This window comes from Globicephala melas, chromosome X (assembly GCF_963455315.2).
Source record: "Globicephala melas chromosome X, mGloMel1.2, whole genome shotgun sequence".
Classification (NCBI taxonomy): Eukaryota; Metazoa; Chordata; class Mammalia; order Artiodactyla; family Delphinidae; genus Globicephala; species Globicephala melas.
The window spans coordinates 80,916,145-80,940,222 of record NC_083335.1 but is presented as its reverse complement, the minus strand read 5'-3'; the positions used below and the strand labels follow the sequence as shown (position 1 = coordinate 80,940,222).

The 24,078-nt window shown below is 38.1% G+C and overlaps 1 protein-coding gene across 1 annotated transcript in view; it reads right to left on the bottom strand.

The window, feature by feature from the left end:
• Positions 1 to 24,078, bottom strand: part of WNK3 (WNK lysine deficient protein kinase 3) — a 185,167-nt gene that overhangs the window by 25,549 nt on the left and 135,540 nt on the right. Inside the window, exons 18-21 of the mRNA XM_060291809.1 lie at positions 18,278 to 18,509; positions 17,748 to 17,878; positions 16,305 to 16,927; positions 13,526 to 13,737 (exon numbers count right to left, since the gene is read on the bottom strand). Coding sequence (XP_060147792.1) covers positions 13,526 to 13,737; positions 16,305 to 16,927; positions 17,748 to 17,878; positions 18,278 to 18,509 — 1,198 coding nt within the window. The remainder of the gene's footprint in view (positions 1 to 13,525; positions 13,738 to 16,304; positions 16,928 to 17,747; positions 17,879 to 18,277; positions 18,510 to 24,078) is intronic.

The following is a 24,078-nucleotide window of genomic DNA, read 5'->3' as shown; positions in this document are numbered from 1 at the left end:
TGCTGTGGCTAGGACTTCCAAAACTATGTTGAATAATAGTGGTGAGAGTGGACATCCTTGTCTTGTTCCTGATCTTAGAGGAAATGCTTTCAGTTTTTCATCATTGAGAATGATGTTTGCTGTGGGTTTGTCGTATATGGCCCTTATTATGTTGAGGTAGGTTCCCTCTATGCCCACTTTCTGGAGAGTTTCTATCATAAATGGGTGTTGAATTTTGTCAAAAGTTATTTCTGCATCTATTGAGATGACCACATGGGTTTTTTTTGTGTGTGTGTGATACGCGGACCTCTCACTGTTGTGGCCTCTCCCGTTGCAGAGCACAGCCTCCGGACACGCATGCTCAGCGGCCATGGCTCACGGGCCTAGGCACTCCACGGCATGTGGGATCTTCCTGGACCAGGGCACAAACCCGTGTCCCCTGCATCGGCAGGGGGACTCTGAACCACTGCGCCACCAGGGAAGCCCGACCATATGGTTTTTATTCTTCAGTTTGTTAATATGGTGTATCACATTGATTGATTTGTGTATATTGAAGAATCCTTGCATCCCTGGTATAACTCCCACTTGATCATGGTATATGATCCTTTTAATGTGTTGTTGGATTCTGTTTGCTAGTATATTGTTGAGGATTTTTGCATCTATATTCATCAGTGATATTGGTCTGTAATTTCCTTTTTTTTCTAGTATATTGGTCTGGTTTTGGTATCAGGGTAATGGTGGCCTCATAGAATGAGTTTGGGAGTGTTCCTTCCTCTGCAATGTTTTGGAAGAGTTTGAGAAGGATGGGTGTTAGCTCTTCTCTAAATGTTTGACAGAATTTACCTGTGTAGTCATCTGGTCCTGGACTTTTGTTTGTTGGAAGATTTTTTTTTTTTTTTTTTTTTTGCTGTACGCGGGCCTCTCACTGTTGTGGCTTCTCCCATTGCAGAGCACAGGTTCCCGACATGCAGGCTCAGCGGCCATGGCTCCCGGGCCCAGCCGCTCTGTGGCATGTGGGATCGTCCTGGACTGGGGCATGAACCCGTGGCCCCTGCATTGGCAGGCGGACCCCCAACCACTGTGCCACCAGGGAAGTCCTGTTGGAAGATTTTTAATCACAGTTTCAATTCCATTACTTATGATTGTTCTGCTCATATCTTCTATTTCTTCCTGGTTCAGCCTTGGAAGGTTATACCTTTCTAAGAGTTTGTCCATTTCTTCCAGGTTGTCCATTTTATTGGCATACAGTTGCTTGTAGTAGTCTCTTAGGATGCTTTGTATTTCTGCGGTGTCTGTTGTAACATCTCCTTTTTCATTTCTAATTTTATTGATTTGAGTCCTCTCCCTCTTTTTCCAGATGAGTCTGGCTACTGGTTTATCAATTTTGTTTGTCTTCTCAAAGAACCAGCTTTTAGTTTTATTGATCTTTGCTATTGTTTTCTTTGTTTCTATTTCATTTATTTCTGCTCTGATCTTTATGATTTCTTTCCTTTGGGTTTTGTTTGTTCCTCTTTCTCTAGTTCCTTTAGGTGTAAGGTTAGATTGTTTATTTGAGATTTTTCCTGTTTCTTGAGGTAGGCTTCTATAGCTATAAACGTCCCTCTTAGAACTGCTTTTGCTGCAGCCCATAGGTTTTGGATCATCATGTTTTTGTTGTCATTTGTCTCTAGGTATTTTTTGATTTCCTCTTTGATTTCCTCAGTGATTTCTTGGTTATTTAGTACTGTATTGTTTAGCCTCCATGTGTTTGTGTTTTTTACATGTTTTTCCCAGTAATTCATTTCTAATCTCATGGCGCTGTGGTCAGAAAAGATGCTTGATATGATTTCAATTTTCTTAAATTTACTGAGGCTTGATTTGTGACCCAAGATGTGGTCTATCCTGGGGACTGTTCCATGAGCACTTGAGAAGAAAGTGTAATCTGCTGTTTTTGGATGGAATGTCCTATAAATATCAATTAAACCTATCTGGTCTATTGTGTCATTTAAAGCTTGTGTTTCCTTATTTCTTTTCACTTTGGAAGATCTGTCCATTGGTGTAAGTGAGGTGTTAAAGTCACCCACTATTGTGTTACTGTCGATTTCCTCTTTTATAGCTGTTAGCAGTTGCCTTATGTATTGAGGTGCTCCTATGTTGGGTGCATATATATTTATAATTGTTATATCTTCTTGGATTGATCCCTTCATCATTAGGTAGTGTCCTTCCTTCTCTCTTGTAATATTATTTATTTTTAAGTCTATTTTATCTGATAGGAGTATTGCTACTACAGCTTTCTTTAGATTTCCATTTGCATGGAATATCTTTTTCCATCCCCTCACTTTCAGTCTGTATGTGTCCCTACATCTGAAGTGGCTCTCTTGTAAGCAGCATATATATGGGTCTTGTTTCTGTATCCATTCAGCAAGCCTATGTCTTTTGGTTGTAGCATTTAATCCAGTCACGTTTAAGGTAATTATTGATATGTGTTCCTATGACCATTTTCTTATTGTTTTGGGTTTGTTTTTGTAGGTCCTTTTCTTCCCTTGTGTTTCCCACTTAGGGAAGTTCCTTTAACATTTGTTGTACAGCTGGTTTGGTGGTGCTGAATTCTGTTAGGTTTGGCTTCTCTGTAAAGCTTTTGATTTCTCCATCGAATCTGAATGAGATCTTTGCTGGGTAGAGTATTCTTGGTTGTAGGTTCTTCCCTTTCATCACTTTAAGTATATCATGCCACTCCCTTCTGGCTTGTAGAGTTTCTGATGAGAAATCAGCTGTTAACCTTATGGGAGTTCCCTGTATGTTATTTGTCATTTTTCCCTTGCTGGTTTCAATAATTTTTCTTTGTCTTTAATTTTTGCCAATTTGATTACTATGTGTCTCGGCGTGTTTCTCCTTGGGTTTATCCTGTATGGGACTCGCTGCACTTCCTGGACTTGGGTGGCTATTTCCTTTCCCATGTTAGGGAAGGTTTCGACTATAATCTCTTCAAATATTTTCTCTGGTCCTTTGTCTCTCTCGTCTCCTTCTGGGACCCCTATAATGCGAATGTTGTTGTGTTTAACATTGTCCCAGAGATCTCTTAGGCTGTCTTCATTTCTTTTCTTTATTTTTTCTTTAGTCTGTTCCACAGCAGTGAATTCCACCATTCTGTCTTCCAGGTCACTTATCCGTTCTTCTGCCTCAGTTATTCTGCTATTGATTCCTTCTAGTGTAGTTTTCATTTCAGTTATTGTATTGTTCATCTGTGTTTGTTTGTTCTCTAATTCTTCTAGGTCTTTGCTAAACATTTCCTTACTTTATTTTATTTTTTTTTTTTGCGGTACGTGGGCCTCTCACTGTTGTGGCCTCTCCCGTTGCGGAGCACAGGCTCCGGACGCGCAGGCTCAGCGGCCATGGCCCACGGGCCCAGCCGCTCCACAGCATGTGGGATCTTCCCGGACTGGCACACGATCCTGTGTCCCCTGCATCGGCAGGTGGACTCTCAACCACTGCGCCACCAGGGAAGCCCTGTTAAACAGTTCTTGCATCCTCTCAATCTTTGCTTCCATTCTTTTTCCGAGGTCCTGGATCATCTTCACTATCATTATTCTGAATTCCTTTTCTGGAAGGTTGCCTATCATCACTTCATTTAGTTGTTTTTCTAGGGTTTTATCTTGTTTCTTCATCTGGTATATAGCCCTCTGCCTTTTCATCTTGTCTAACTTTCTGTGAATGTCTCCCATGTATACATGTTATTAAACTTTTGTTTGATTTTCTCCTATTAATTTGTGTCATGTTAATTTAATTTTAGACCAGCCAGAGGAACCTAGAAGGCCAGAGGAAAATTTCTTCCCGCCCAACACCAGTAAGTAAAGATTTGTTCAAAACCAAAATTCTTCAAAATAACTGACCGGTACTCCTCAAAACTGTCAGGGTCATCAAAAACAAGGAAATTCTGAGAAACTGTTGAAGCCAAAAGGAGCCTAGGAGACATGACTGCTAAATATAATGTGGTGTCCTGGATGTGATCCTGGGACAGAAAAAGGATATAAAGTAAAAACTAAGGAAATCAGAGTAAAATGTGAATTTTGATTAACAATCATGTATCTAGATTGGTTTATTAGCTGTGATAAATGTACCATACTAATGTATAAGATGTTAATAATTGGGGAAACTGGGCATGAGAGATATGGAAACTTTCTGTACTATCTTAATAATTTTTGTGTAAATCTAAAAATATCCCCCCAAAATAAAGCTTAATTTTTAAAAATCTTAGTAGATGCAGCCAAAGTAGGGCTCATAAGGAAAATTTATAGCATTACATGCTTGTATTACAAAAAGAAAGGTCTCACATCAAAAATCTAAGCTTCTATTTTAAGACACCAGAAAAACAGCAAAATAAAAACAAGGCATGTAGAAGGAAGGAAATAATAAAGATAATAGCAGAAATCAATGAAATTTAAAATTGGAAAACAACAGAGAAAATCAATAAAAGTACAAATGGATCTTTGAAAAGATCAATAAAATTGATGAACATCTACAAGACTGACAAAGAAAAACAATGATGCAAATTACAGATATCAGGAATTAAAGAGATGATAATACTACAAATATACAAGATATTAAGAAAATAATAATGAACAACTCTAAACACAAAGATTCAGCAACGTAGATGAAATGGACCAAGTTCTCAAAATCCACAAGCTACCAAAACTCAGCCAACAGAAAATTTATAACCTGCATAATCCTGTAACTACTATTCAAGAATTTGAATTTGCAGTTAAAAACCTCTAAAAAAATAAATCTCTGAGCCCACATTGTTTCCCTGGAAAATTCTTCTAGACATTTAAAGAAGAAATGATACTAATTCAACACAAACTGTTTCAGAAAATAGAAAAAGAGGGAGGAGAATGCCTTCAAAAAATGCAGCGAAAGGACCTAGGTGAATTTGCTCTTAAGACAATGAAAATATGGGCAAAACAACTAAAACCAACCATTTCAGAACTCTAACAATTATCCAAAGACAAAGAACAAAATAAAAATCATTAACCCAGGACAAACTACTGAGGTCTGTGACATTTTTAACTTGTCGTAATTCCCATACCCCTTTCGCCCCAGCTCAGTGTTGTGGTAGCCAAAAGCCAGGAACACTGCAGACAATGGAGAAAACAGACCTCTTTTTGAGCTCCCTTAAAAGCACTATCCCCAGAGCACAGTCAATATTTTGTCTGAACTCGAAACAACCTGGGAAAACCTGTATTATTAGTGTGGTGGATATTTGATTTCACTCAGAGTTCAGCTCAGCCCAGACAGGCATGGGTATGAGGGGCAGGAAGAGGTAGGGGGCTACCTCCAGAGCATTACTGAAACAATAGGAAAGTGCTGGCAACAAATCAGATGCTTAAGGCTATGATTTCAGTTTGGGCAAATAAGATCCTGGTCTAGAATTTAAAAACAATGTTAGGACAACTAAATGACTATAGGAAAATTTGAAAACCTCTGACATATTCCTGGGAATATAAATCTCTGCCATACCAGGAAAGACCTGAAAAAGGAGAATGGACTAGTCATTCAATTCTGGCTCGATTTGAGTTCCTGGGCAAGCAGGAAGTAAATTCAAAGGATATCTTGCAAACTAAAGCCTGAAGGTGTGCCTTCTCACAGAGATTTTCTTGACGACGACAACCAGACAAGGCATTTAATAAAATATTCTGACCAATTATTGGTTCACCACTAACTGTACTGGCCCAGGTGTGAACTCTAGCATACCAGGCTTTAAAAATTTTTTTTAGAAATTTTTTACCTAGCAAAGAACTCAGGGAATACAGAATTAGTAAAGGAAAATCACTAAACAAATAAACAGAGAGACCTTCAAGATGGCAGAGGAGTAAGATGTGGAGATCACCTTCCTCCCCACAAATACATCAGAAATACATCTACATGTGGAACAACTCCTACAGAACACCTACTGAACACTGGCAGAAGACCTCAGACTTCCCAAAAGGCAAGAAACTCCCCACGTACCTGGGTAGGGCAAAAGAAAAAAGAGAAAACAGAGACAAAAGAGTAGGGAAAGGGCCTGCAGCACTGGGAGGGAGCTGTGAAGGAGGAAAAGTTTCCACACACTAGGAAGCCCCTTCACTGGTGGAGATGGGGGGGGGTGGTGGGGAAGCTTCGGAGCCACGGAGGAGAGAACAGCAACAGGGGTACAGAGGGCAAAGCAGAGAGATTCTCGCACAGAGAATCAGTGCCGACCAGCACTCACCAGCCTGACAGGCTTCTCTGGTCACCCACCAGGGCGGGGATGGGGGTGGGGGCTGGGAGCTGAGACTCCGGATTTGGAGGTCAGATCCCAGGGAGAGAACTGGAGTTGGCTGCGTGAACAGCCTGAAGGGGACTAGTGCGCCACAGCTAGCCGGCATGGAGCCAGCAGATCAAATATCCAAAATCAACTCGATGTACCCTGCATCTCTGGAATACCTGAATGGACAACAAATCATCCCAAAATTGAGGCAGGGGACTTTGGAAGCAACTGTAGACTTCGGGTTTCCTTTCTGCATGTAATATGTTTCTGGTTTTACGTTTATCTTAGTTTAATATTTAGAGTTTATTACCATTGGTAGATTTGTTTATTGATTTGGTTGCTCTCTTCCTTTTTAATTTTGTAATATATAGAAATATATACTGTTTTCCTTTTTCCCTTTTTGTGAGTGTGTATGTATATACTTCTTTGATTTTGTCTGTATAGCTTTGCTTTTACCATTTTTCCTAGGGTTCTGTCTGTCCTTTTTCTTTTTCTTAGCATAGTTTTTAGCGCTTGTTATCATTGGTGGATTTCTTTAATGGTTTGGTTGCTCTTTCTTTCCTTTTTTTATGAATTTAAAATTTTTTTAATTTTAATAATATATATTTTTTCTTTTAATACCTTTATTTTATTTTATTATTTTTTTCTTTCTTCCTTTTTTTGTCCTCCCTTTTCCTCTGAGCGGTGTGGCTGACAGGGTCTTGGTGCTCCAGCCGGGTGTCAGGCCAGTGCCTCTGAGATGGGAGAGCGGAGTTCAGGACATTGGTCCACCAAAGACCTCCTGGCTCCACATAATATCAAATGGCGAAAGCTCTCCCAGAGATCTACATCTCAACGTTAAGACCCAGCTCCACTCAATGACCAGCAAGTTACAGTGCTGGACACCCTATGCCAAAAAACTAGCAAAACAGGAAACAACCCCACCCATTAGCAGAGAGGCTGCCTAAAATCATAATAAGGTCATAGACACCCCAAAACACACCACGAGACACGGTCCTGCCCACAAGAAAGACAAGATCCAGCCTCAACCACCAGAACGCAGGCAACAGTCCCCTCACCAGGAACCCTACAAAACCCACTGAACCAACCTTAGCCACTGGGGGCAGACACCAAAAACAACAGACACTATGAACCTGCAGCCTGTGAAAAGGAGACCCCAAACATGGTAAGTTAAGCAAAATGAGAAGACAGAGAAACACACAGCAGATGAAGGACCAAGGTAAGAATATTAAATGGAAAAAATACTAAAAGCAGCAAGGGAAAAACAACAAATAACACACAAGGGTATCCCCATAATGTTAACAGCTGATCTTTCAGCAGAAACTCTGCAAGCCACAAGAGAGTGGCAGGACATATTTAAAGTGATGAAGCGGAAAAACCTACAACCAAGATTACTCTACCCAGCAAGGATCTCATTCAGATTCGAAGGAGAAATTAAAACCTTTACAGACAAGCAAAATCTAAGAGAATTCACCACCAGCAAACCAGTTTTACAACAAATGCTAAATGAACATCTCTAGGCAGGAAACACAAGAGAAGGAAAAGACCTACAATAACAAACCCCAAACATTTAAGAAAACGGCAATAGGAACATACATATCGATAACTGCCTTAAATGTAAATGGATTAAATGCTCCAACCGAAAGACACAGACCGCCTGAATGGATACAAAAACAAGACCCGTATATATGCTGCCTACAAGAGACCCACTTCAGACCTAGGGACACATACAGACTGAAAGTGAGGGGATGGAAAAAGATATTCCATGCAAATGGAAATCAAAAGAAAGCTCAAGTAGCAATTCTCATATCAGACAAAATAGACAAGAGACACAGAATGACACTACATAATGATCAAAGCATCAATCCAAGAAGAAGATATAACATTTGTACATATTTATGCACCCAACATAGGAGCATCTCAATACATAAGGCAAATGCTAACAGCCATAAAAGGGGAAATCAGCAGTAACAAAATCACAACAGGGGACTTTAACACCCCACTGTCACCAATGGACAGATCATCCAAAATGAAAATCAATAAGGAAACACAAGCTTTAAATGATACATTAAACGAGATGGACTTAATTGATATTTATAGGACACTCCATCCAAAAACAACAGAATACACTTTCTTCTCAAGTGCTTATGGAACATTCTCCAGGATAGATCATATCTTGGGTCACAAATCAAGCTTTGGTAAATTTAAGAAGACTGAAATCATATCAAGTAATATTTCCGACCACAACACTATGAGACTAGATAACAATTACAGGAAAAAATCTATAAAAAATACAGACAAATGGAGGCTAAACAATACACTACTAAATAACCAAGAGATCACTGAAGAAATCAAAGAAGAAATCAAAAATACCTAGAAACAAATGACAATGAAAACACAACGACCTAAAACCTATGTGATGCAGCAAAAGCAGCTCTAAGATGGAAGTTAATAGCAATACAATCTTACCTCAAGAAACGTCTCAAATAAACAACTTAACCTTATACCTAAAGCAATTAGAGAAAGGAGAAGAAAAAAACCCCAAAGTTAGCAGAAGGAAAGAAATCATAAAGATCAGATCAGAAATAAATGGAAAAGAAATGAAGGAAACAATAGCAAAGATCAATAAAACTAAAAGCTGGTTCTTTGAGAAGATAAACAAAATTGATAAACCATTAGCCAGACTCATCAAGAAAAAAAGGGAGAAGACTCAAATCAATAGAATTACAAATTAAAAAGGAGATGTAACAACTGACACTGCAGACATACAAAGAATCATGAGAGATTACTACAAGCACCTATATGCCAATAAATGGACAACCTGGAAGAAATGGACAAATTCCTAGAAAAGCAAAGTCTTCCAAGACTGAACCAGAAAGAAACAGAAAATATAAACAGACCAATCAAAAGCACTGAAACTGAGATTAAAAGATCTTCCAAGAAACAAAAGCCCAGGAGGACTAGATGTCTTCACTGGAGAATTCTATCAAATATTTAGAGAAGAGCAAACACCTATCCTTCTCAAATTCTTCCAAAATATAGCAGCGGTAGGAAGATTCCCAAACTCATTGTAGGAGGCCACCATCACCCTGATACCAAAATCAGACAGAGATGTCACAAAGAAAGAAAACTACAGGCCAATATCACTGATGAACATAGATGTAAAAATCCTGAACAAAATACTAGCAAACAGATTCCAGCAGCACATTAAAAGGATCATACACCGTGATCAAGTGGGGTTTATCCCTGGAATGCAAGTATTCTTCAATATATGCAAATCAATCAATGTGATACACCATTTTAACAAACTGAAGGAGAAAAACCGTATGATCATCTTAATAGATGGAGAAAAAGCTTTTGACAAAATTCAACACCAATTTATGATACAAGCCCTCCAGAAAGTAGGCATAGAGGGAACTTACCTCAACATAACAAAGGCCATGTATGACAAACCTACAGCTAACATCATTCTCAATGGTGAACAACTGAAACCATTTCCAGTAAGATCAGGAACAAGACAAGGTTGCCCACTCTCACCATTACTATTCAACATAGTTTTGGAAGTTTTAGCCACAGCAATCAGGGAAGAAAAAGAAATAAAAGGAATCCAAATCAGAAAAGAAGTAAAATTGTTACTGATTGCAGGTGACATGAAACCATACATAGAGAATCCTAAAGATGCTACCAAAAAACTACTAGAGCTAGTCAATGAATTTGGTAAAGTGGCAGGATGCAAAATTAATGCACAGAAATCTCTTCCATTCCTATACACTAATGATGAAGAATCTGAAAGAGAAATTAAGGAAACACTCCCATTTACCATTGCAACAAAAGAATAAAATACCTAGGAATCAATCTACCTAAGGAGACAAAACACCTGTATGCAGAAAACTATAAGGCACTGATGAAAGAAATTAAAGATGATACAAGTAGATGGAGAGATATACCATGTTCTTGGATTGGAATAATAAACATTGTGAAAATGACTCTACTACCCAAAGCAATCTACAGATTCAGTGCAATCCCTAACAAACTACCAATGGCATTTTTCACAGAACTAGAACAAAAAACTTCACAATTTTTGTGGAAACACAAAAGACCCCGAATAGCCAAAACAATCTTGAGAAAGAAAAACGGAGCTGGAGGAATCAGGCTCCCTGACTTCAGACTATACTACAAAGCTACAGTAATCAAGACAGTATTGTACTGGCACAAAAACAGAAATATAGATCAATGGAACACAACAGAAAGCCCAGAGGTAAACCCACGCACATATGGTCACCTTATCTTTGACAAAGTAGGCAAGAATACAGTGGAGAAAAGACAGCCTCTTCAATAAGTGGTGCTGGGAAAACTGGACAGCTACATGTAAAAGAATGAAATTAGAACACTCCTTAACACCATACACAAAAATAAACTCAAAATGGATTAAAGACCTAAATGTAAGGCCAGAAACTATCAAACTCTTAGAGGAAAACATGGGCAGAACACTCTATGACATAAATCACAGCAAGATCCTTTTTGACCCACCTCCTAGAGAAATGGAAATAAAAACAAAGTAAACAAATGGGACCTAATGAAACTTAAAAGCTTTTGCACAGCAAAGGAAACCATAAACAAGACCAAAAGACAACCCTCAGAATGGGAGAAAATATTTGCAAATGAAGCAACTGAAAACGGATTAATCTCAAAAACATACAAGCAACTCATGCAGCTCAATATCAAAACAACAAACCACCCAATCCAAAAATGGGCAGAAGACCTAAATAGACATTTCTCCAAAGAAGATATACAGATTGCCAGCAAACACATGAAAGAATGCTCAACATCATTAATCATTAGAGCAATGCAAATCAAAAGTACAATGAGATATAATCTCACACCGGTCAGAATGGCCATCATCAAAAATTCTACAAACAATAAATGCTGGAGAGGGTGTGGAGAAAAGGGAACCCTCTTGCACTTTGGTGGGAATGTGAATTGATACAGCCACTATGGAAAACAGTGTGGAGGTTCCTTAAAATACTACAAATAGAACTACCATATGACCCAGCAATCCCACTACTGGGCATATACCCTGAGAAAACTGTAATTCAAAAAGAGTCATGTACCAAAATGTTTATTGCAGCTCTATTTACAATAGCCAGGACATGGAAGCAACCTAAGTGTCCATCAACAGATGAATGGATAAAGAAGATGTGGCACATATGTACAATGGAATATTACTCAGCCATAAAAAGGAACGAAACTGAGTTATTTATAGTGAGGTGGATGGACCTAGAGACTGTTATACAGAGTGAAGTAAGTAAGAAAGAGAAAAACAAATACCGTGTGCTAATACATATATATGGAATCTAAAAAAAAAAAAAAGAAGAAAGAAAAGAATGATCAGAAGAGCCTGGGGGAAGACAGGAATAAAGATGCCGACCTACTAGAGAATGTACTTGAGGATACGGGGAGGAGGAAGGGTAAGCTGGGACAAAGTGAGACAGTGGCATGGACATATATACACTACCAATTGTAAAATAGATAGCTAGTGGGAAGTAGCCGCATAGCAGAGGGAGATCAGCTCGGTGCTTTGTGACCACCTAGAAGGGTGGGATAGGGATGGTGGGAGGGAGGGAGATGCAAGAGGGAAGAGATATGGGGACATATGTATATGTATAACTGATTCACTTTTTTTATAAAGCAGAAACTAACACACCATTGTAAAGCAATTATAATCCAATAAAGATGTTGAAAAAGAAAAAAAACACAAGCTGTGGTACATCCATAGCATGGAATATTACTCAGCAACTAAAAGGAATAAGCTATTATAACACAAAATAACTTAAATAATCCCAAAGACAATGTTATGAGTCAAAAAACCAATCTCAAAAGGCATGTTTTTACCATGAGATCCCATGGTTGACTAGAAAGAAGCAGTGTGGTGTAAGTGCCTGACAATTAGCTTTTTTGATTCTAATAAGAAAGTGCCTGACATTAAGCTTTTGATTGCTGAGGTATACATTTCAAAGAAATCCATCTCAAATAAACCCATTGCCAGCTATACAACTGTATAAAGAGCCAGGCCACCCCACCCATGAAGTTTCCCTTTTAGAAAGCCCTGGTTGACCTAGATAACTGATCATTTGAGTGACCCTGATTTTCCCTCCCTGTGCTTTAATTCCCACTCTCACTCTCAATAAACAGTGAACTTGTGAAACACTAGGTACCCCACCCTCAACCAGAATAAAGTAAGAACCCCAGATCTGCTAGTGTGTGCTGTTGCTCTCTAGTATGTACTCCTGTTTCCCACCTCCTGACCAAACCTCTTGCTATGTGGCCCACACGATGTGTACTCCCCAGGACCTGTGAATAATAAACCTTGTTTTTTCAAACTTCCCCAGCCTTTTCCAGCTTCTATGGGTTGCCTGCATTCCTTGGTTTGTGGCCCTTCTCCTCCATCTTCAAAGCCAGCAGTGCTGCATCTCTCTGACACTGCTTCCTTCCTCATATCTTTTCTTCTGCCTCTCTCTTCTACTTTAGAGGACCCTTGTGATTACACTGGGCCCACTCAGATAATCCAGGATATCTACCCATCTTAAAATGTTGATTAGCATCTTAAATTCCATCTACAACCTCAATTACCCTTTGCCATATAATTGAACACAGTCACAGGTTGCAGGGATTTGCACATGGATGTCTTTGAGGGGGGGGACCATTTTTCTGCCTATCACAAATTCTGTTGTGATCTCACATATACCCTTACAGTTCACCCTCAACCCCACCTTGACTATGCACAAGTAACCAAGTAAGTCTGACCTGATTAACAACTTCTTTATTAAGTTGAGACTGATCCTCTCTTTTTACAAATTCAAAGATGTACAGTTTTTCTAATAGTCTCGTAATAAATGAAGATCTCTTACATCAGATAGCACATAACTTTACTTTTAAGATTATCTTTGTTAAGCAATAAAATCCTCAACAAACTCCAAATGCTAGACCAGCAGTTCCCATTGACTACCAACATTTCAAAAACTTATTTTGGGGATTTAAACTGGGTTTCCAGGTATTTGTTTTCCAAATGAAAACATAACACTCATCTGCTCTCCAAAATCTATCACCTATCCTCATCATTATTTCATAAAAGAACATTCAGTACCAACAAAGTGGAAAAGAACCTCAGAATAATGTATACTTCTTTAAATCACCTTAGCTTAATAAAAAATAAGTTAATTGTTATTTTTCTAATTTTGCTGATCTTTGACCAGTTTTTTTTAATCACTTTTAAGATTGATTTACCTGTTACAACTGTGCCACTGTCCACATGTGTCAAGGACTGGGGACGGCTTCGAAGTTTGCTTTTAAAAGATCTTGGTCTACGTGGTGATGCAGGTGGTAGAGGAATCTCTGATGATTGGACTTTGCCATCTTTAATTGCCCGAAGGCGTTCATAGAGCTCCTGTAACTCCTTATTCTGCTGGGTTTGAAGATTTACCACCTCCTGAATGTGTCTGAAGGAAAATCATGCAGAAAGCATTTTAATGGCACAGGCACCATACAAATGAGCCAAGGAACTCTACCAGTACAAGTAAAGTTTAACAAGGAATTTAGATTAAGAATGTGGAAATACAGAATATTTTCACAATTTTAAGATTTTCAATGCCTTCCTAAGTGTGACATTAAACTAATCAGACATAAACAAAAAGCTCAATAAATTGACAAAAACGAATTTCTAAAACTTCAATACAGTAAAAAATAATTTAAAAAATTAAAGTCTCGGGCTTCCCTGGTGGCGCAGTGGTTGAGAGTTCGCCTGCCGATGCAGGGGACACGGGTTCGTGCCCCAGTCCAGGAAGATCCCACATGCTGCGGAGCAGCTGGGCCCGTGAGCCATGGCCACTGAGCCTGCGCGTCCGGAGCCTGTACTCCGCAATGGAAGAGGCCACAACAGTGAGAGGCCCGCATACCGCAAAAAAAAAAAAAATAATAAAAAATTAAAGTCTCATAGTACTGATAATATTAACCTTTTCTTTATTATATGTTGCAAGTATAAACAGGAAAAAAATTTGTAACATATAGTAAAAGGTTAATATTCCGAATATATAAATAGCTCCTAAAAATCAATAAGAAAAAAAGAAACAACTTTATAGAAAAAGGGGGAAAGAATACGAAAAGGTGACTCCAAAGAAGAGGAAATACAAGTAGCCAATAAATATGAGATGATGCACATCCTTAGTATTAATTAGAACACAAAATTTTTAACATCTTAATTGCAGTATAATTGTTTTACAATGGTGTGTTAGTTTCTTCTGTATAACAAAGTGAATCAGCTATACATATACATGCATCCCCATATCTCCTCCCTCTTCTGTCTCCCTCCCACCCTCCCTATCCCACCCCTCTAGGTGGTCACAAAGCACCGAGCTGTTCTCCCTGTGCTATGCGGCTGCTTCCCACTAGCTATCTATTTTACATTTGGTAGTGTATATATGTCCATGCCACTCTCTCACTTCGTCCCAGCTTACCCTTCCCCCTCCCCGTGTCCTCAAGTCCATTCTCTACGTCTGCGTCTTTATTCCTATCCTGCCCCTAGGTTCTTCAGAACCATTTTTTTTCTTTTAGATTCCATATATATGTGTTAGTATACATAGAACACAGATTTTTAAAACTATTTTTTATTCATCTGATTGGAATAAAATGAAAAGAATCAATAATATCCAGTCTAATCTTGTTAAGGTGTGGGAAAACAGGCACTTTCATATATTTCTGTTTGGTGTGTAAAATGGTATATCTACACTGGATGACAATTATAAACGTACAAACCTTTTAACCCAGCAATTCCACTTTTAGGTATCTATCCTACAAAAATACTAACATAAGTATGTAAAAATATAAGGATGTTGCCTTCAACACTTTTTACATAAGCAAAATATGGGATAAAACTGAAATGCCCATTAAGGAGAGATTAAATAAACTTTAAATGGCTATATGCTATTCCAATGTATGGAATAAAGATTATTTGTGCAAACATGAATATGAAGAGGAGACAATGTTAAGTCAAAAAATTGTAGAGTAACATATATTATGATCCCACTTTTATAAAACTCAAAAACTATATATTTGTAAATGCAAGAAAAATGACAGGCAAGATATATACCAAATAGTTCATAGTGGTTGCCTCTGAGGAGATTAGGGCATGAGAAATAGGAGACTGGTTTATGTGCATTTTTACAGTTGTGATATTACGTTTTATAATAAAAAAGATATATTTGGTCTTTGTCCCTGTTCTTGGCACACAGCTCCTAAAACCCTTGTAACTTCCTAAGTGATAAGAGCAATGGGAGAATCTTTTGTTATAATATTTGGTCTTTTGTCCTCAAATAGCTCCAGTTCCTGAAATAGTTCCAGGGTGATAAAGGGGAAAGGAGTGTCTCATTATTCAAAACAAGCCCCTCTGATCACGAAGTGACTTTTGGATAGCCCCTAAGGATGGGTACCTCTAAGGAGGGGAATAAGGATGGAAGTTGAATTAATCACCAATGGCCAACGATTTAATCAATCATGCCTATGTAATGAAGCTTCCATAAAAATCCGTGAACTACAGGGGTTCTAAGAGCTTCTAGGTCGGTGAAGACATGAGGTGCTGGGAGAGTGGCACTTCTGGGAGGCCATGAAGTTCCATGCCCCTTCCCCTATACTTTGCCATCTGGCTGTTCTTGAGTTGTATCCTTTTATAATAAACCAATAATCTAGTAAGGAAACTGTTTTCCTGAGCTCTGTAAGCCACTCTAGCAAGGTAATCAAACCTGGGGAGGGGTTTGTGGGAACCTCTGATTTATAACAAGTTGTTAAGAACCATAGGTAACACTACCTGGACTCATGATGGGCATCTGAAAGGAGGCAGTCTTGTGGGACTGAGCCCTTAGCCTGTGGGATCTGATGCTACCTTTGTAGTTTTCAACCATAAATTTTTTCCATCATTAAAATGTCACCAATCCAAAATTAGTTACCAATCAAATACTTAGCTCTATAAAACCCAAGGCAATCAAATTTGTGACAAAAGAGAAGCAGTCCTTACTTTTCTCGTAATCTTTGAAGCTCCACCTTTAAGTCCTCATCCTCTACTTCTGACTCATCATCACTGCTCATTGGGGAAGACGGTGAATAGAAGAGTGAGCTCTGTGTTTGAACATAGGCTTTTTCTTCACGGAGTGGTAAGCACTTTACTCTCTCTGGACCACTCTTTGCCACTGATTTCCCTCTGCCACCAAGAGTGGCTGAAAATTCACTATTAGAGGTAGGCTGCATCCCAGCAGTAAGTATCTCTCTCTCTTTAAACAACAGTTCAGATCCAGACTGCATGCTACTTCCTGTGGCTGAATTTTCTTCCAATGCCTTTTCTGGAGTCATCAAAGATACAACAGTCTCACAAGCCATACTGAAAGATGAGAAGTTGTCAGCTTGTTTGGGAATTCTTTTATCTTCTTTTAAGGTTTCCTGAAGAGCTTGTAACTTCTGAGAAGAAAGTGAAGGTTGCAGATTGTGTGTGGCAGGTTCCATTTCTACCAATTGAGACTTTGCTGTTTTAGTAAAGGCTAAAGCTTCTTCACTAGGCTGGCTTGTCATTTTATTGAATGCTGGTATGTGTTCTATTCCAGAAGATGTCACTTTCACTGACTGCTGCTGAGGAACTGTAATCACCTGAAATACAAAAAGGCAAAGGTGGCTGGCTCTGCCTAACCAAAGAGTAAACCCACAAAGAAATTCAATATCAATATATAGCACAGACAATTGGATGGTCTTCTGTAATGTACAAACACTGATAATAACAAAACTAAAAAATCCCATCTATACTTGCAATATTAAAAGCTTTGCAATTGGGCCCTTTGCAAAGAGAATTGGCTTCATATTGCTCAAATAAAATTCTGCAATTAAAAAACATTCCATATGTACACCTAAAACTAACACAATATTGTAAATCATCTATACTTCAATTAAAAAATAAAATGAGGGCTTCCCTGGTGGCGCAGTGGTTGAGAGTCCACCTGCCGATGCAGGGGACGTGGGTACATGCCCCGGTCCAGGAAGATCCCACATGCCGCGGAGCGGCTGGGCCCGTGAGCCATGGCCGCTGAGCCTGCGCGTCTGGAGCCTGTGCTCCACAACGGGAAAGGCCACAACAGTGAGAGGCCCGCATACCGCAAAAAAAAAAAGAAAAAAAAGAAAAAAATTCAATTGCCAAGATTCTAAAGGACATGAAATTAGATTTATAAAAAAGATGACCCAACCACCCACCAAAAAATGATGACCCATTTCTGTGCTCCAGTCCAGCTACTAAAATCCTCATTTCTTTAGATTCGCCTTTAGTGGATGGCTACAGAAGGTGACAGGATGTATATAAGGGGAGAAATTAAATATGATAATGATCTACATTTAAAATAATTACCATCTACAGACCTAGATCTTCAATGCTGTTACCTTTTATAACGCCTTTGTAGATGATTTAACCAAAGACACAAACCTGGAACCGACCCCGCTGAAATGATCCACTCATTGCTTTACATCTACTGAAAGCCCTAGCATCAGCTGTGGACTCTCCTGTCAGAGGAATGGGGTCAGGAGCAACTGGTGATCTCGTATCTTCTGTATCCACTGCAAGTTTTGCCAAATTGTAAGCAGAAAGGAGAAAATTGCTTGTTAAGACAACATTTGTTTACATTACCAAAAATGAAGAAAAGTAGAAAAAGCTTAACTCCTGCTAGACAATTAAAAAAGTGTTAATGTAATAAGCAACATTGTAGAAGTCCCTAATTCTGAATCAGACATTGCAAGATTTATCCCGAGACTTAGTATCTATATGAAATGAATACTTTAAAATCAAATTAGTTACAAAAGGAAAAATAAAATGGCAATGACATTAATGGGACGTGTCACATACATGGGCTACATGGAAAAAGTGGCAAGATTTGTGTATGAACAACAACAAAAAGAAACAGAAGTAAATGAAAAATGATGTTACCTAGTCTATGTCCCTGACTGTAAGCACACTACCTTGACGGACTTTTGATCTCTTGAAAAAGCTGGTTGACTGCCGTAGCCTGTATGCCCAGCTTTTTAATTTGCGAGTCCAGGATTTCTTGCTAATAGGATTTTTGAGACTAGGACAAGTAAAGCTTAGGCCAAAATATCCACCTCCTGTCTGCAGATGAATGGCTCCACCGCTTGACACAGCAGCAGGATAGGCCTCTGGATCCCCTGGAAGTGAAGCATCTGGGGACATCTCCTAATGGAGACAAAAAGAGGAAAACCAAAATGGTAGTAATTTAGGTGAGGTGGAGCAACTGTTTCTACCATTGGAGTTTCTTGTATGGACTAATCAGTAATCAAAAATAGAATGCTATATCCTAAAGGAACTTCTCTAGGCAGAAAACACAAGAGAAGGAAAAGACCTACAATAACAAACCCAAAACAATTAAGAAAATGGGAATAGGAACATACATATCGATAATTACCTAAATGTAAATGGATTAAATGCTCCAACCAAAAGACATAGACTGGATGAATGGATACAAAAACAAGACCCATATATATGCTGCCTACAAGAGACCCACTTCAGACCTGGGAGATATACAGAATGAAAGTGAGCGGAGAGAAAAAGATAGTCCATGCAAATGGAAATCTAAAGAAAGCTGGAATAGCAATACTCATATCAGACAAAATAGACTTTAAAACAAAGACTATTACAAGAGACAAAGAAGGACACTACATAATGATCAAGGGATCAACCCAAGAAGAAGATATAACAATTGCAAATACTTATGCACCCAACATAGAAGCAGCTCAACACATGAGGCAAATACTAACAGCCATAAAAGGGGAAATCGACAGTAACACAATCATAGTAGGGGACTTTAACACCCCACTTTCACCAATGGACAGATCATCCAAAATGAAAATAAACAAGGAAACACAAGCTGTAAATGATACATTAAATGACATGGACTTAATTGAAATTTATAGGACACTCCATCCAAAAACAACAGAATACATTTTCTTCTCATGTGCTCATGGAACATTCTCCAGGATAGATCATATCTTGGGTCACAAATCAAGCCTTGGTAAATTTAAGAAAATTGAAATCATATCAAGTATCTTTTCTGACCACAACGCTATGAGACTAGATATCAATTATGGGAAAAAATCTATAAAAAATACAAACGCATGGAGGCTAAACAATACACTACTAAATAACCAAGAGACCACTGAAGAAATCAAACAGAAAATCAAAAAATACCTAGAAACAAATGACAATGAAAACAGGACGACCCAAAACCTACAGGATGCAGCATAAACAGTTCTAAGAGGGAAGTTTATAGCTATACAAACCTACGTTAAAAAACAAGAAACATCTCAAATAAACAACCTAACCTTACACCTAAAGCAATTAGAGAAAGAAGAACAAAAAAACCCCAAGTTAGCAGAAGGAAAGAAATCATAATGCTCAAATCAGAAATAAATGAAAAAGAAATGAAGGAAACGATAGCAAAGATCAATAAAACTAAAAGCTGGTTCTTTGAGAAGATAAACAAAATAGATAAACCATTAGCCAGACTCATCAAGAAAAAAAGGGAGAAGACTCAAATCAATAGAATTAGAAATGAAAAGGGAGAAGTAACAACTGAAACTACAGAAATACAAAGGATCATGAGAGATTACTATAAGCAACTCTATGCCAGTAAAATGGACAACCTGGAAGAAATGGACAAATTCTTAGAAAGGCACCACCTTCCAAGACTGAACCAGGAAGAAACAGAAAATATGAACAGCCCAATCACAAGCACTGAAATTGAAACTGTGATTAAAAATCTTCCAACAAACAAAAGCCCAGGACCAGATGGCTTCACAGGCGAATTCTATCAAACATTTAGAGAAGAGATAACACCTATCCTTCTCAAACTCTTCCAAGGTATAGCAGAGGGAGGAACACTCCCAAACTCATTCTACGAGGCCACCATCACTCTGATACAAAAACCAGACAAAGATGTCACAAAAAAAGAAAACTACAGGCCAATATCACTGATGAATATAGATGCAAAAATCCTCAACAAAATACTAGCAAACAGAATCCAACAGCACATTAAAAGGATCATACACCATGATCAAGTGGGGTTTATCCCAGGAACACAAGGATTCTTCAATATACACAAAGCAATCAATGTGATACACCATATTAACAAATTGAAGGAGAAAAACCATATGATCATCTCAATAGATGCAGAGAAAGCTTTCGACAAAATTCAGCACTGATTTATGATAAAAACCCGCCAGAAAGTAGGCATAGAAGGAATTTACCTCAACATAATAAAGGCCATACATGACAAACCCACAGCCAAAATCGTCCTCAATGGTAAAAAACTGAAACCATTTCCACTAAGATCAGGAACAAGACAAGGTTGCCCACTCTCACCACTATTATTCAACATAGTCTTGGAAGTTTTAGCCACAGCAATCAGAGAAGAAAAAGAAGTACAAGGAATCCAAATTGGAAAAGAACAGTAAAGCTGTCACTGTTGGCAGATGACATGATACTATACATAGAGAATCCTAAAGATGCTACCAGAACTACTAGAGCAATGAATTTGGGAAAGTAGCAGGATACAAAATTAATGCACAGAAATCTATGGCATTCCTATACACTCATGCTGAAAAATCTGAAAGTGAAATTAAATTAAATCCCATTTACCATTGCAAGAAAAAGAATAAAATACCTAGGAATAAACCTACCTAAGGAGACAAAAGACCTGTATGCAGAAAATTATAGGACACTGATGAGAGAAATTAAAGATGATACAAATAGATGGAGAGATATACCATGTTCTTGGATTGGAAGAATCAACATTGTGAAAATGAATATACTATCCAAAGCAATCTACAGATTCAACGCAATCCCTATCAAACTCCCACTGGCATTTTTCTCAGAACTAGAACAAAAAATTTCACAATTTGTATGGAAACACAAAAGACCCCGAATAGCCAAAGCAATCTTGAGAAAAAGAAACGGAGCTGGAGGAATCAGGCTCCCTGACTTCAGACTATACTACAAAGCTACAGTAATCAAGACAGTATGGTACTGGCACAAAAACAGAAATATAGATCAATAGAACAGGATAGAAAGCCCAGAGATAATAACCCACGCACATATGGTCACCTTATCTTTGATAAAGGAGGCAGGAATGTACAGTGGAGAAAGGACAGCCTCTTCAATAAGTGGTGCTGGGAAAACTGGACAGCTACATGTAAAAGAATGAAATTAGAACACTCCCTAACCGTACACAAACATAAACTCAAAATGGATTAAAGACCTAAATGTAAGGCCAGACACTATCAAACTCTTAGAGGAAAACATAGGCAGAACACCCTATAACATAAATCATAGCAAGATCCTTTTTGACCCACCTTCTAAAGAAATGGAAATAAAAACAAAGTAAACAAATGAGACCTAATGAAACTTAAAAGCTTTTGCACAGCAAAGGAAACCATAAACAAGACCAAAAGACAACCCTCAAAATGGGAGAAAACGTTTGCAAATGAAGCAACTGAAAACGGATTAATCTCCAAAACATACAAGCAACTCATGCAGCTCAATATCAAAAAAACAAACAACCGAATCCAAAAACGGGCAGAAGACCTAAATAGACATTTCTCCAAAGAAGATATACAGATTGCCAACAAACATATGAAAGGATGCTCAACATCATTAATCATTAGAGCAATGCAAATCAAAAGTACAATGAGATATAATCTCACACCGGTCAGAATGGCCATCATCAAAAAATCTACAAACAATAAATGCTGGAGAGGATGTGGAGAAAAGGGAACCCTCATACACTGTTGGTGGGAATGTAAATTGATACAGCCACTATGGAGAACAGTATGGAGGTTCGTTAAAAAACTACAAATAGAACTACCACACGACCCAGCAATCCCACTATTGGGCATATACCCTGAGAAAACCATAATTCAAAAAGTGTCATGTACCACAATGTTCATTGCAGCACTATTTCAATACCGAGGACATGGAAGCAACCTAAGTGTCCATCAACAGATGAATGGATAAAGAAGATGTGGCACATATAGACAATGGAATATTACTCAGCCATAAAAAGAAATGAAATTGAGATATTTGTAGTGAGGTGGATGGACGTAGAGTGTGTCATACAGAGTGAAGTAAGTCAGAAAGAGAAAACCAAATACCGTATGCTAACACATATATATGGAATCTAAAAAAAAAAAAAAAGGTGATGAGGAACCTGGGGCAAGACGGGAATAAACACACAGACCTACTAGAGAACGGACTTGAGTACACGGGGAGGGGGAAGGGTAAGCTGGGACAAAGTGAGAGAGTGGTAGTGCGTATATGGACATATATACACTACCAAGTGTAAAATAGATAGCTAGTGGGAAGCAGTCGCGTAGCACAGGGAGATCAGCTCGGTGCTTTGTGACCATCTAGAAGGGTGTGATACGGAGAGTGGGAGGGAGGGAGACGCAGGAGGGAAGAGATATGGGGATATATGTATATGTATAACTGATTCACTTTGTTATAAAGCAGAAACTAACACACCATTGTAAAGCAATTATACTCCAATAAAAATGTAAAAAAAATAGAATGCTATGTATACTTCTATTAATAGTATCATATCAGACTAAACCTGAAGTATTAAACTTATAGGAATTAAGCCTTCCCCTTTCTTTAAAAATACTATTTAGACTTCAGATAAATAAAACAGCAGAATATTAAACTTCCACCCTAGAATATTTTTTATTATAGCACCTTTGAAAACTGAAAATTAAAATATGAAGGAAATAACCCTCATATGCACCAATTCACTAAAAATGGTTACTTAAACCCTATGATCTTAAAATGGAAAGTTTCATTTATGCTTATATTATCTAAGAGAGTTTAAGATGCCTGACATGCATGATAAACAGAAAAACAAGATGTCTAGGCATTTACATTTACAGAAATATATTACCAAATCTAGTTTCTTACATTACATAAGCACACAGAAATTTACAATGGACCTCAAAATTATTTCAAATTCAAGCTCTAAAAACTGTTAGCATCAGGCCACAGCTGGCTATAAAATCATTCTTCCCTCTTCTTGTCCTCCCATCCCTCCCCTCAAAAATCAGAATTAACTGCTGCTGTATTCTGAGTATTCTAAAAATAAATTTCTTATAATAACTAATATAAGAAATTAATATACAGAGCCAGAAATACTTTGGGAAACATGAGCATGGCCCCTACTAATTTAGAAAATTAAAAGAGTAAAAGTTCAAAGAAAGGGATTCAGCATTTGTCTGAAGGAAGACAGCCTAAGCAGCACTAAGTAAACTGCAGTTTGGGGTAAGCATTATTAACACTTAATTCAGCAGTTATTAAAAGTAAAATTCTGAACAGTTTTTATTTTCCAAAGTCCCATTTTGGACAAGTAATACTACTTTCATAAAGAGGAAAAAACTCTCAATAATATTATGATTTAGAAAGTGTTGCATTGGTCCCACTGAAATTACAGAAAAGATTTTTATTAAGTAATAACTGGATCAAGATGATAAATTAAATACAAGTTCTAGCCTCCCTTACCAACCCAAATACACAGGTACAACAGGAAAAACAGATGTAGACACATGCATATAAGATTTTTTTAATTAATTAATTAATTTTTTAGCTGCGTTGGATCTTCATTGCTGTGTGCGGGCTTTCTCTAGTTGCAGTGAGCGGGGGCTATGCTTCATTGTGGTGCGTGGGCTTCTTATTGTGGTGGCTTCTCTTATTGCAGAGCACGGGC